The sequence below is a fragment of the Carassius auratus genome, chromosome 39 (genome assembly GCF_003368295.1).
Source record: "Carassius auratus strain Wakin chromosome 39, ASM336829v1, whole genome shotgun sequence".
Lineage (NCBI taxonomy): Eukaryota > Metazoa > Chordata > Actinopteri > Cypriniformes > Cyprinidae > Carassius > Carassius auratus.
Window position 1 is genome coordinate 7785547 of NC_039281.1, and position 14649 is coordinate 7800195.

At 35.6% G+C, this 14649-nt stretch overlaps 1 protein-coding gene across 3 annotated transcripts; it reads right to left on the reverse strand.

Annotated features, from left to right (window-relative positions):
* Nucleotides 1–578: 578 nt before the first annotated feature.
* Nucleotides 579–14232, reverse strand: LOC113057844 (E3 ubiquitin-protein ligase SH3RF2-like). 3 transcript variants are annotated; one of them, XM_026225388.1, is made up of 12 exons: nt 14066–14232; nt 13295–13682; nt 11658–11924; nt 10671–10766; nt 8662–8970; nt 4467–4588; nt 4122–4292; nt 3029–3270; nt 2101–2138; nt 1852–1995; nt 1470–1738; nt 579–1226 (listed from the first exon to the last, which is right to left on the reverse strand). In XM_026225388.1, the coding sequence occupies exons 2-12, from the start codon at nt 13649–13651 to the stop codon at nt 1046–1048; spliced, it is 2196 nt and encodes a 731-aa protein (XP_026081173.1). In that variant the 5' UTR covers nt 13652–13682; nt 14066–14232; the 3' UTR covers nt 579–1045. The 3 variants fall into 3 exon arrangements, with proteins under 3 accessions (XP_026081173.1, XP_026081171.1, XP_026081172.1); XM_026225386.1 differs by having other exon boundaries at nt 1852–2138; nt 14066–14228; XM_026225387.1 differs by lacking the exon at nt 14066–14232 and having other exon boundaries at nt 1852–2138; nt 13295–13903.
* Between the last annotated feature and the right edge of the window lie 417 nt (nt 14233–14649).

A 14649-nucleotide genomic window follows, 5' to 3' on the forward strand; every position in this document is an offset into this window, starting at 1 on the left:
TAGCAACCTTAAAGGAAATATATCAAATAATTTAGTAGGTGAAAAGATGTTCAAGAATGCAAGAATGCTTGCATTAAATGTAGCTAAATAAGAAGAAAAGTGAATTTTAAAGTGTTTCTAAAAAAGCCTTCCAAAGGCAATGACTTGTGTATGTGATCATGTAATAAAAAAGTAACTATAGTCTGATACCGAGTATTCTGAAATCTTTTTTGATTTTTGATAGATAGAAATATAATCTATTGACAAGTATTTTTAGAATTTAATTAAGTCATCTAGATTACATGTAAAAAAATAATAATAATATAAAGTACCTTAAAAATAATTTAATTGCTTTGTATTCTTATCATCAGTTTTTTTTTTAAATCTGAAATGTTTAATATCATCAATGTTATCCCATTGTCATGAAATTATTATTATTCTGCTTCAGTCTGTATATGGCAATCGACTGATGTGGATATAACTCTTTTTTTTTTATGTGTAAAAGGAGAAAAAAATTGATTGTTTAATGTAAACAATAACAAACGTTCCTACCAAATTCAGTTCAATAAAAGGCAAAAACCCCATCAGTATAAAACTGGTCAGGTCTTTTTTGTTTATTATTATTTGTTTAACCATCTTCCCAAAATTCCCCCCAAAAAAGGGACTGAGAACAGGAACGTTAAAGAATTGCATCGTCAGGATATAGATGCTATGACGTTTTATACAACAAAACAAATCCACCATTACTGTACTGAAACAACAGGATTGTGTGCGTCAAGTAAGTGCATCATCATTAGGCTTCCCTTTATCCAACAGTCACAGATAATCATTAGTTTCCTACAGAATTAACAAACTTCCCGACCTCTCCCCCCATGCATCTATAAAAGTGCAAACTGTGTTCAACATACAAAAAGGCACGTTTATCTGTCAGAACGATGAAGTGAAAACCTACAAGCTTTTGTGCATGAAACATGACGTGATTTGTCACAGATAAGTATACACACGATATTGCTTTTAAATTAGATTAATGAGCCAACAGGCTCAAACGGTAGAGCTCTGGACGCACTCAAAGGACTTTGTCAAGGATTTCCAGAACGCTGCTGTGAAAAAGTCCAGTTTTTCCACTGATCTCTTGTGTCACGAAAAGCCTTCCGTCCGCTCGAGGCCTCTGAACGACGACTGTTTCTCCTTCCGTCAGCGTGAGCTCTGCATCCGTTTTAGCGTTGTAACCTCTCATTACTCGATATCTGAAGAAATCAGAAAAGAATGCACCGGTCAGAATGCACCGAGCGCAAAGCGCCAGGATGTGATAAATGATTCTGACAGGAAATGTTTTTTCTGTTTAAACAGTTATCTCGTAAATATACTATATCTGCTAAAAAGGAAAAAAAAAAAAATCTGCTACTCGTTTCTAGCTAGCTCGCAACACAGGAGCCATGAGATCAGATACTGCAATGCTTTCTTTTAAAGACACATGCAAGAAAACCCACCTGTTAGACCCGGGCTGGTTGTTGATCAGCACCGGCTTCATATTTAGCGAGAGGCACTCCATAGAAGCATGATCCGGGGCTGCGCTCTTTCTGGGTGCTGGTGTTTTGGGGTCTTTAAGAACTAATGCACTTCCATCCCGACCCAAGATAGCTGAAGGGTTCCAGTGGTCCAGAGCCGAAGGACCATGTTGGGAATTATAGATTTGTCCTGAAGATGTGGTGGATGTCTGAGGAGCATCATGAGTCAGGAACCGCACTGACTTTACCTGCTGAAAGAACAACAACAAAAAAAGCCGCTTTGAATACGTCTGAGCATTTGAGAGTGAACTTATTAAATCCTAGAACTCTTTTAATCCTAAAACGCTTGTAGGAGTTGTTTTACCTTGTCTGTGTTGTGCTTATGAGCGTCTGGTTTGACCAGAATGGATTGAGGTGCTGCGGTGGCCTCTTTCTGGACAGGGTCCCTGCTGACCGCTTGATATCCTCCAGCAGAGGGAGCCGTCGTCTCATACGCCCAGTGCTGCACCTTGATGGGGTTTGAGAACAAACCGTTTCTCTTTTTGGGAAGAACAGGTGAACGACCGAAAGTATAGATCTGCCCCAAATCCTGAGGTGGAGGCTGAAGGCTTACGGTAGAGTTTGAATTGTAGTTTCCATGATGAGGCAAGCCTAAACCAAAAGGTAGAGCAGAAATGTATCAGCATGAACAATATATTTGATGCAGAAGCCAATTTCTGTGTCGACTAGAACCTAAAAATACATGAAGAGAGAATATACATATATATCTGAAACCGATTGTGCACATTTTTAGACTGAAAGAAGTCTCTCTTGCTCACCAAGGCTGCATTTATTTGATCAGAAACACTGTAAAAACAGTAATAATCAAAGTTTATAAACTAACATTTCTTCTGTATTTAAAATGTAATTTATTCCTGTGATCAAAGCTGAATTTTCAGCATCATTACTTCAGTCTTCAGTGTCACATAATCCTCTGATTATATTAAAAAAGTTGTGCTGCCTCATATTTTTGTGGAAACCATGACACTTTATCTTAACAGAAACATTATAAATGTGTTACCCCTCACATTTGATCAATCTATTGTGCTCCTGCTGAATAAAAGTGTTTTCCCCCCTAAACTTTAAAATAGTAAATTCTTTTCATAAAAATATTAAGCAGCAAAAAAAAAAGTTTACATTAGTAACAATCAGAATTTTTTCTATATAATAATTCTATATAATAATTTCTGAAGGACTCTGGACACTGGAGTAATTCAGCTTTGCATCGCAGGAATAAATTACATTTTTAAAATATATTCATATATAATACAGTCATTTTAAATAGTAAAAATATTTCACAATATTACAGCATTTTTTCATCAGCCTTGGTGAGCAGAAGAGATACATAAAAAAAAAAAACATTTTGTGTATTGGCTTAAAATGACAAAATGTATAAATAAAGCATGCTCGACTAGTTTTTTTTCAATGTATAACAGTTGCAAGTGCAACAGCTTAAAGTTGATTTATTTTGTCCCAGCGTGTCGGGGCTCGTTGGCTCTCACCCCTGTGTGTGGCGTGGTGGGTGCGTCTCATTGTGCTCCATCCCTGTTTTCCGCCCTGCTGCGGCGCTCTCCCAGGACCAGATGATGACATCACAGCCATTGTAGCTGAAGGAGTGTCTGCGTTTACTTTGTCTAGGGCCAGGACAACAGCCTGCGGCTTGTGTGGGGTGTGCCGCTTTGTTGATACTGTGCTCGTATTAGGAACGGCAGGTTTGGTTTGTTCAAGAAACCTTGCAGATGTTCTGTGAGAAAGTCAGTATATTACTGTAAACTTGATTATCAAGAAACTCAAATCGTGCTTGTAAATCCAAAACGGTTCTAATTAGAAATATTAACTACATTAAAGAACCCATGCACCTGAAAAGCCTGTCAGTATTTTTAACAGTGATATCAAATTATGTACAGAATAGGGGTGTGCGATATTTATCGTCTGCGATAATATCGTAATTGTTGTTTTAATGAAAGTGAACTGGAACTATGAGTGTGTCACTCATTTTGCAAAAAACAAACAAAACATAGCTTGAAAGTACAAAAGCATTGACTGCATGATGAAGCCTATTAGAATGCATTTAAAATGACCCTATAATTCAATTTTTGAAAGTAAAAAACATTCCTTTATGGCTTAGTTATTATCAAGTTTTAGACATTTAAGACACATTATTGTCTTTTTTTTCCTGTTTCGGCATTGGAAATAGTTCCAAACAAAGCCAGAGCAAAACATTTGTGAGTTTTAAAAGTCAATGACCCATTCAAAAAAATAAAATAAAAAAGTATAATAAACACTTGCTTTGTTTCTAAATGAGTAAGCCGTTTTGAACAAATCATTTGAATGAATGAATCATTACGAAAGAGACTTGCTGCCACCTACTGGCAGTTTTAGTGTCAAATTATCCATAACATTACACCAGCTCAAAAAACACTTATTGTTAGCATAATATCCCAATAAATTTCAAGATATATATAAGTTTGTCAGTATCGTACACCGCTAGTAAGGAGATTAAGTGCAGAAGCAAAGTAGAGTTAGCATGTTTTGTAGAGGTGTTGCTGTAACTGTATGTAGCTCATGTGTACTGTGAACTGTACTTCTGCTCACCTGAGCACAGGTGTAACATAGTTAGCCGGCAGGATCCCTACTTTGCCTGTTCTGAGAGACAGTCCACGCAGCCAGCCCTCTTTAAATTTCCCATAAACCCCCACCATTTCCCCCTTCCTCAGCTCCAGCTCCTCAGAGTGATGAGGCGTGTAGGAATAAAGCGCCGCACACCTAAACATATCAACAGATTTAAATTTAATACTGCCATTATTTACTCAAGCAAGCCCATACTTTAATGCATGTAAAAAAATATATATATGTTTACGTATACATACACATATTTAAATTTGTTGAGCTTTATTTCAAGAAAATCTCAAAGATGCATCTGATCTCAGAAACACTTACACACTGATGGAGAGCTGCTGGGTGCTGGACATCTTGCTCTCTGAAGGCAAAGGGGACGCTTGAGGGTTAATCAGTGCCATGGTGATGGCTGGGGGACTCTCACCATTCATTGTTCTGTCTCTCTGTAAGAGTCGGAAAGTTACTGGTAATTTACTTATCTGTGTGCAGACACCGACAGCAGTGCAATCGCTTCAGTACAACAGTGGAACAGATTTGTTGAACTCCAAACATTCTGATAACATATGTTGAATAATAGCAGTAAAGTTTTCCATAACTTTATGAAAACTAATTAACAAAACAAAGAGACAAAGTGAGACCAGATGAAAAAACAAGACTAGACAAAAGGCAAAAACAAAGCAGGACGAAAAACAAGGTGTGCAAAAACGAAATAAAAAAAGATAGACCAAAAACTAGATAAAACACACGAATAAAAACCACACAAAATGAGCAACATCAAAATAAACAGAGACTAAAAAAGGGCTAAAACAAAGCCAAACAAATCAAGCTAAAACAAGAAAGACTAAAAACAAGACAAAAACAAAGTTAAACAAAAAACAAGACTAAAAACAAAAGGCAAAAAAGGTAAAAACTAAATAAAAAGAGACTAAGACGACACAAAAAATAAGCAAAAATAAAAACAAACAGACAAAAAAAAAGACTAAAAACAACATTAAACAAATACAAAAAAACAAGATAAGTAAAAACAAAGGACTATCAGGAACATTTGCTCACTGAATGCTTTGAATCTTGGCTGATTGCTTACGGATGGACATTTGTGACCCTGGACCACAAATCCAGTCATAATGAGATTTATACATCTGAAAGCTGAATAAATCATCTTTCCATTGATGTATTGATGGTTAGGATCGGACAATATTTGTCTGAGATACAACTATATGAATATCTGGAATCTGAGGATGCAAAAAAATCTAAATACTGAGAAAATCATGTTTAAAGTTGTCCAAATGAAGTTCTTAGCAATGCATATTACTAATAAAATATTAAGTTTTGATATATTTATCGTAGGAAATGTACAAAATATCTTCATGGAACATGATCTTTACTTAATAATGATTTTTGGCATTAAAGAAAATATTTATAATTTTGACCCATGCAATGTTTTTTTTTTTTTTTTTTTGGCTGTTGCTACAAATATACCCCAGAGACTTAACACTGCTTTTGTGCTCATATTAAGGCTGCTGTAAAAATGTCAATTTTAGTCTAATTCAGGAGTCGGTTTAAGCAGTTCTCTCGTATAACAGCAGAAGAAACATCTCTGATATGATTTACAGAGCAGCCTCAGACACAAAACAGCCTCAGACAGACTTTTCCAAAGCACTGATATCCAACAATTAATGGACTCGAGTGTCTGAGCAGTTGAGTCATGAGTCTTCCTCCAGTCTAATATTAGTATCTTACAAAAGCATGATGAAACGAGAGACCGATCTGTGAATTCAGTAACTTTGACAATTTCCTCGCCTCTCTTAATCACTTACACCTACAGAATGTCCCATAATTATCTCAGAGAGAGCAGGTGATTACAGCTTCGTTACATCAGCACTGCCACAGACGACACAGAAGACCTAGAGTTATACATTAACACGGTTTTTTTAAAGCCAATTACAAATGAGAAATACAGCACAAGTGATTCATCTGAGAGAGGCGGTAAAATTGCATGTTAAAACTACTAGATAAGTACAACAGAACAGAGCATGTACTTTAAAAGAGTCAGTTCAGTCCCACATATATTGCACTGAAATCCTTGTGTAGCATTTACTTTGAAATAATGCTCACTCAGAAACTGATAGTACATTAAATAATTAAACTTGAAATTTGGTTAGGTTTTTATATAAATAACTGAATTAACTTTAAGAACAACCCAACAAACTTGAATGTTTAACCAAGCTATTGAGTACAGTATACAACTTAACGTTTATTAGAGCGTAGGAAATAAAAACTTAATTTGTGTTTCCTGCTAGTTAAATTTCACATACATACATAAACATTTACTATGTGTGTATATTTTATATTTTATTTTTTTCATTTGTCGTCTTATTTTATTTTCTGATATTAAATACATTTTTCTGTTCTTAATCTCTCTTTAAATGTTTATTCATTTGTTTATACACCTGTTTTTGTATTGATGTTTACCCTGTTCTTATCATGAAATAAATGCTCTATTTATCTGTTACATTATGTTATATTTTATATATGTGAACCTGGAGCATAGGGATGCACGATATTGGATTTTGGCCGATATTCGATATGCCGATATTTTCAAATAATTTTGGCCGATGCCGATACCGATATCGATATATATACAAATATATACTGATATATTTAAACTTTAATTTTACTGAAGAGAAATCCATGTATCTCTTCTGTACTGATTCTACCATAAATTTATTATTTTACAAATGTAGACAGACATTCACATCTGAAAAACAGGTCAATTATTTCACTTGGAGAATATCGGTTTGGCTCATCGGCAGAAATATTCATATCGGCCGATACCGATAATGGTCATTTTAAGCTTTTATCGGCCGATACCGATATTGTGCTGATATTATCGTGCATCCCTACTGGAGCACTAAACCAGTCTTAAATTGCAGAGATGTATTTTTAGCAATAGCAAAAAAAAAAAAGCCAAAATTTATTTTATGCCAAAAATTATTAGGATATTAAGTAAAGATCATGAATATATCAAATATATTCCATATATTCCATAAACACATAAAAACTTATTTTTTGATCTGTAATATGCATTTGCTAATAACTTTAATTGCCCAACTTTAAAAGATTATTTTCTCAATATTTTGTTTTATTTGCACCCTAAGATTGCACTTTTTCAAATCGTTATATCTCAGCTATATATTGTCATATTCTAACAAACCTTAAATCAATGTAAAGCTTATTTATGTTTATTAAGCTTTCGGATGCATAAATATCAATGTAAAAATAATTTTTGAAAAACGTCTTTGAATATATATATATATATATATATATATTAACTCTTGAGCAAATCGCAAATGTGATATTCATTTCACACAACCATTCAACAAGCATGGACAATAATGTGTCTAAAATGTTACTCAGTCAATTAAGTTCATGTTTTTTTTTCTTTTTTTTTTTTTTCTTGTTTCAATCGAAGCCTGATCAGAACACTTGTGCATCTTAGAGTGTTTCCTTCCCAAATTAATATGTTTGTGAACAAATCAATGATTTATTTGTAAAGACTATATACTAGTTTTTTTTTTTAATGAATCAGCTCTTTTGAGTTTTTTTTTTTTTTTTTTTAAGAAGAATGATTCAATGAATCAATCAATAAGATCGTCGCCACCTGCTGGCAGTTTTTTGCATCATATTTATCACAAACCTAAACATTCTCCATACAGTTTAATTGTATGTAGCAACCAACAAATTCTACAAAATCTTCTTTTTTTTATTCCACTGACGTAAGACGCTCATGATGGGTTTGCACCGGCGATGAGTAAAAAATTACGTAATTTTTATTTTTGGGTGAACTATTGCTTTAAATATTTTCTTTCCCATCAGAAAGACGCTGCTGAGTCAGAAACAGTGGGCTTGTTTTCTGTGACTTCAGAGTGAGGAAAAAACACACAACTAATGCACAGAATCCAGTGGTCACTGGCCCCTGGGCAGGTTTTAATATGAGTGACTCGTCTCTCCGTGATGTGATGTTCTCCTCGTCATCTATTAATGACACAGCTGATGACAGGAGGAGAGAGAGAAAGAGAGCCTTTCACCCAGATAAGAGGAGAGTGTTATGTAACCCTATATGAGTCATGAGCTTGCAAAGCAGCAACAGAGAATAGAGCATTTTTAGCTCTCAAACACACTGGCTTCCTCTCACACAGGAAAACATCTCATGCCGACAGAGGAGAGAAATATTTACCCCCGTTTTTGAGGGAAAATGCAAGAAGGAACAGCTCATATGAGGTGATTTCAGTGTGTGTCACCGACTGAAGCGTGCACATCTGCATCACAGACACATTAAGAAATTATAATACTAGTTCACTGTCTATCTCTTGACTCATTGCCTCTCTTGTGAATCCGAATCGGATTCTAAACCACTGCACTGAATGAAAAAAATGCATGCATGGTTAAAAAACAACAACAAGTGCATGGCTAGCTTATCGCATGTCTGCAATGAAAACAATCAGGGGCTGCTGACCTTAGAAGGCAAGTTTCTGCGTGAGCTCCTCAGACGTGGCTTGTTAAGTGTGATGAGTTGTGGCGTCTTCCCGGAGGACGGCTGTGCGCTGGAGCTGATGTGAGGCGGCTGCTGGCTCTGGCTGAGGGGAGGATAGTTCAGGCTGTTCAGGAGACTCACATTCGGAGGCCTGGACGACTTGTGAGACGCTCCAGCGATCCGCCTGGGGACGCAAGCATCGGCGTTGACCCTGCCGCTGCTCCGTGGGTGCGATTCCACCGAGTCCCTCCTCCTGCGTTTTTCCAGAAGCTCGTACGCCGCCGGATTCGGCTGCAACGGGGAAACACAAAGCCATTTATAAAGAAGCAGAGATGCACGATAAAGCCATGCTGGGTTGCATAAGCCACTCCACCTGCTGCGTCTGAATCTATCAGAAAGAAAAGTGCTGTTAATCCCACCTGCTCGCTCTTAAAGTCCTGATCTGAGGAGTGTGGTGTTAAGATGGACTAGAGCAGGAGTGGGCAGGAGGAGTGACGCTCTCTCTCTCTGTTCCCTAATGTGCTGCTCTGCCACCGAAGTAAAAGAAAGCATTATTGTGCTTCAGGCTCGGCTGCTCATCACTGAGATGCTCGACCGGCGCTGAGAGCGAGGCTGGCTGTTTTATCAGACTAACCTCAGATATAGCATTCCTATCTGGAGCCTAATTATCCGCAGGCACATGAAGTTCACTCGACCAGCAGCATGAGTCAGTCACAGATAGCATGCTCACTAAAAGCTCGTTACCTCGCTCCCGCCACCTTCAGCACTTAGTGATAAGGGCCTACTGTTCTGAATTTAACTGTGACATTAAACAGAGAAAAGATCAGGGGACTTGAAAAGCAATGACAAAGATTTCACCTCACACTTTGATATCATTTTTGATTCATTTTGCATTTAGGCATAATGCTAAATATAAACAACTAAAGAAAAGTCTGGGTTTTGTTTATTACCGAAATCAAAAGAACGATATTTTGCACAAAAAGCCTATTTTTTAAGATCATTTAAATTAAATTTTTAGTTGTGACATTATTTTCAAGACAATTAAGAAAATATCCTTATGATGTAAATGATGTTATCATTTTCTCATTAAATCAATCTGTGGGGGCACTGCAGGGGTCCACCAATTACTGTTTGAGCTGAACTTTTGGTTAAGGAAAATATGAAAATATGCAATAAGCAAAAATGCAATATTAAGTTAACTTCAGCCAAAGCTGAAACTAAAGTTCAGGAGTTGACGTTTACATTTAATCCTTACATTGTTACAATCCTTATTTATTTTATTAATGGATTTGTTACAATTTATTTGTAAACTCAAAATGTTATGTACAACTATATGCACATCAATAATAAATATATTTTAGGCATTTTCAATGTAATGTAAGCATCACAACAAAGTAAGTAAATCAGGGTTATTTTAGTTAACGAAAACCATTAAAAAACATTTTTGTTACTTGCAATAAGTGCAATAAAATATAAAACAACTTATTTAACAATGTATTTCAGCTAGCTATGAAACTCACTGTATTTGATGTACTAAAATATCTAAAACTCAAATAATAATAAAAAACTATAACAACAAATGCTAATAAAAAATAATTTTAACTAAAATTAACAAAAATATTTAAAAAACAAAATCTAATATTCAGTATTTATGAAAAAACGAAATAGTATCTCAGTGATACTAAAATAACATGAATGTAAATACAGTAATATTGTATACTTTGTGCAAGCTATTATATTACATTAAATTGCTAAACAGATTCGAAGGTACAGTTTAAAGTATGCATTATGATTGTTTTGTTTTTTAAATTTTAACATTTAAATAAAAAACATAGTCCAATATTTTTGCAATGCTGTGAAAATTGAAAAATAGATTTTTTACTTAATGCTAAATTTTATTTCTCGTCTTATTATTTTATGATTATTTGTGTTAATTAAGATCTGGAGATTCACTGTGTTTTGAAATGGATAATAAAAGCCTGTAGTCTTACCTCTGTGAGCTGCAAAGGAAAAATCCCAACTTTATCTCCAAGTTTCCCCTCAACCCAGTTTTCATTCACTTGTTTGATGAGAGTAATGCTGTCTCCCTGCGGGGGGGAGAGAAGGGCATGTGTTAGGCAGCTGTGGGTGCAGGACGTCCCTGAAGATGTTTCCTCGGCTGGAATCAGTCTAAGCCTCAGGCCCATTACACTCTTAACACAGCTCCAGACGCTTCTGGACCATCTGATCTCAGGAAAAAAGAAAAAGACTCCAGGAACATGTCCTTTAATGGATTCTATGCCTGAGTCAGAACTGTTATATAATTCAAGTCCTGCGGTGTGACTAACAATACTGCTCCATCACAGAGCCTAAAGAAGAACTTTATGTGCTTCCCAGCTTCCAAGAAATGTAATGACAGGAGGAAAAAATTTAAATAAATAAAAATGCACAAAACCTTTTTTTCCTGGGTCTCATGAGGAGATATATATATATATATATATATATTAGAAATTATGTTTCTGTTTTGGAATTAAAATAATAATGGTAACTTTTTAAATCTCACACTTCAGAATTTTTCTAACTAATTTAAAACTAACAGAAATTTAAAAACTAACAGAAAACTCAGAATTCCGAAAAAAATGTAGAATTCTGAATTTAAATTTAAAATCTCACAATTCTGACTTCTTTTTCTGAATTATGAGAAACAAAGTTTGAATTGCGAGATAAAAACTTTGAATTGTGAGAAAAACTTTACATTAACTCTTACATTACGTTTTTTATTTATTTTTTATTCTGTGGCCATATTTTGTGGCTGTTAAAATAGTTGCAAAGGTCATCACAAAAAGTGCAGTCTAGCATTATTTAGCACTTGCTTTGATGTTTTGTTAATGCAAACACATTTGTGATCGCTTAAGTGGCCAGACTCTTTTGGTGGTTGAATTATGGCGGTACATTGATCAGAGAAGAAGAAATCAAATCATTCAAGCACAGAGACGAACCTTGAAGAAGGTTAAGCATTCCTTGCTGTTGTCCGGATCCAGATTGTTAGCATTGAAGTCATAAAGTGCTCTGCAGAGGGCCAGGGCCTGTGGCTGCTCACTAATGACCCGCAGCACATTGACCGGAACCAGACCGCTGCTCTCTTTACCTTCACCATAATACCAGTTATCATCAACTCTCCAGCGCAGATAAACCATGTCCCCGGACTTCATCGTCAGCTCTCCAGGTGCATTACCCTGGAAATCATATAACGCTTGAGCTTGCACCTGAAACAAATCAAAAAATACACTGTCAAGAACTTATCCGGATCATAACTCAAATAAAAAAGAATGAAGCCATTATAGGACCATTATATTTTTACATTGTGACATTACTTTCATGAAAATTAAATACATCCAATTCTACTTACTGCAATGCACACACACACAAAAAGATATCACTTGAATTATTATAAAAATTAAGAATTTTATTGATATACCGATTTTTGGCAAAGGAAACAAAGGGGTTTTTACAAAAAAATCTAAAACCACAAACAGCTTTAATTTTCCCACTAAAAAATTAGAATGCATTCTGTATAATTAATTTGTTTTCTGAGGCAAAGATAGTTTTTCTTGATTTACAGCAGACACCCACTATAATGTCATTCAGTTTAACAATAGTTATATATATATATATATATATATATATATATATATATATATATATATATATATATATATTTGATATATGACTATAAATAAAAGTAAATTGAATTCTGTGCAAAACATATCATAAAATAAGTTAAAACTTAAAACAGATCTGAAAGTACAGTTGAAGAATGCATTATGGTATACCTGCTGCATTGTTTTTAATTTAAGCTCTTTTTAATAATAAAAATGTTAACTTGAATAGCTAAATAGATATTAGAAAAGTGAAACATTAATGCAAAAATATATTTATTATATATATATATATATATATATATATATATATATATATATATAAATAAATAAATGAAAAAATGTAGAATTAAAGGACTACTGACCTTTGCAAATAACATTAAGATTATTAACAGTATATTATCTCTCCAGATTTTCAAATGCATGCATACTATATATAAGAGCATTGAGAGATGCATTGGGAAAAGAAGAAAAGTTTCCCCGGAGCACAAAACCATCCCCTTTTTTAAACAGCGTTACTCTTTGTGGCTGCAAATGCAATGGCATTTTTCCCAACTGAAATACAAGTCCACCGACCTACTTAAACCAAACCAAGGCCCAGTGGGTTTCAACAGACATAATACGGCTCTTAAGAAAACTGACCTCCCAGACAAGACAAAAACACTAATCTATTTAAATATGCACAGGATTAAACTTCTGTCAAAAAACAAACATCACGTTCGATGTGGCACGACAACACACGGTGTAATACGATACACACCGGAGAAAGTTTGGAAAACAGTCATATTCTATATCCGAATAATACTAAATGGTATTCACATCACGTCCCCGGAAAGATTAAAGCTTTTAATTCTTAAAGAAGAGCACACAAGCCTAATCAAAGTGCATGTCACAAAACACAAACAGAAGACTGCTTCTAAGCATGTGCATTACAAATCATTATTCATTTCACGCTCTAACGCAACAAAAGCACTTACCCCCTGCGTGTACTGCACCGCTTTGGGCAGATCTTGAATGTAGCTGTTGTAAAGCTCCTCCTGGACTGCAGAGCTGATATATCTGACGGATCTGTCCCTCGGTGTGAACAGTGGACCCCGCTCCTGGAGGCTCTGGAGGAGTCTCAGCAGTAAAGGGTTGGTCGGGAGCTCGTGCACTGATCCTGGAACAGCAGATCTGCACTCTGGACAGCACATCTGATGAGGGTGTGATGCCTCGTGCTGCTGGAGGCATGGCATACAGAAGGTGTGCTGGCACGGTAAGACCTTGGCAGACTCCTCCAAGGGCTCCAGACACAGAGGACACTCCAACAGGTCCAAAACAGCCAGGTCCTCCATCAACACACAGTCTTTTATAACATATTCAGAGCTACTTGAGAGAAAAACACAGAGTGTGCATCTTACTCTACCATGAGTTCTCCGTGTAAACCTGTTTGTAACAGCGCGAGAGCTCTAGCCTATGCACTTCCGTCAACACCTGTTCATTATTATAATATAGCCTAGGTGCGAACACGCATTTGTACATAAGCTTATCTGACTCTAATGGACGTTACATGTCAAAACCATTTGTGCTGTTGTTATAATTCCGAGGGAAATAAAAGCTATTTTTTATTGAAATCAAGATCTGACGAGCCGCGGAGTGACGTCACGGCGTCTACCTGCGACGCGAACACAGCTTCTCAGCGTAACCGAGGTTATAGCCTCGGTATAAAACTGAACATTGTACTCATTTACAGTTAAATATTCACATACCTGCTGACACGGGAGAGTGGGAGAGGAGTGGAAAGGGCGCAGGAGATTGAGAGAGCCGCTCTGAACTGGATGTTTGCGGTCAGGTGTCATCTTACAGCTCACCGTCACTGAGATTCAGCGCAGAAATGTGACGGAAAACACCTCTGGAGTCACAGCTAAGGTTTGCATTGCAACTGCACACCTGTAGAAGTTTAACCACAGGTCACGATAGTGACAGTATAAAAAGATTTTAGCTCTAAAAACCTTATTGTAAAATAAAACTTCTTGTAAATATTGAGAAAACAAAGGGTTTCAATTAAATTTGTTTAATGTCACATGATTAGTGAAAATTGTCACATGACCAGAGCAGCTTATTTCCTGTTTCACCTTGAGAAGATGATGAATGCATTATGACAACTTTTCCAAAACATTGTAAGTTTATTTTTGCACTTTTATGTATCCATAATACTATAATTTGACATGCAAATCCAGATTATTATTATTATTATTATTATTATTATTATTATTATTATTATTATTTATGATTGCTTCTTGTTGGAGTGTATTTATGTCTTGTGTATTATATTGCACTTTATTAAAAATTC

Coding starts and splice junctions, on each gene's coding strand:
- LOC113057844 (XM_026225386.1), bottom strand. CDS start 13,651: ATGGAGGACCTGGCTGTTTTGGACCTGTTGGAGTGTCCTCTGTGTCTG. Junction 8,971..10,670: donor TTCCTTTGCAGCTCACAGAG/GTAAGACTACAG, acceptor TCCCCGTTGCAG/CCGAATCCGGCGGCGTACGA. Junction 4,293..4,466: donor CAGCAGCTCTCCATCAGTGT/GTAAGTGTTTCT, acceptor TGATATGTTTAG/GTGTGCGGCGCTTTATTCCT.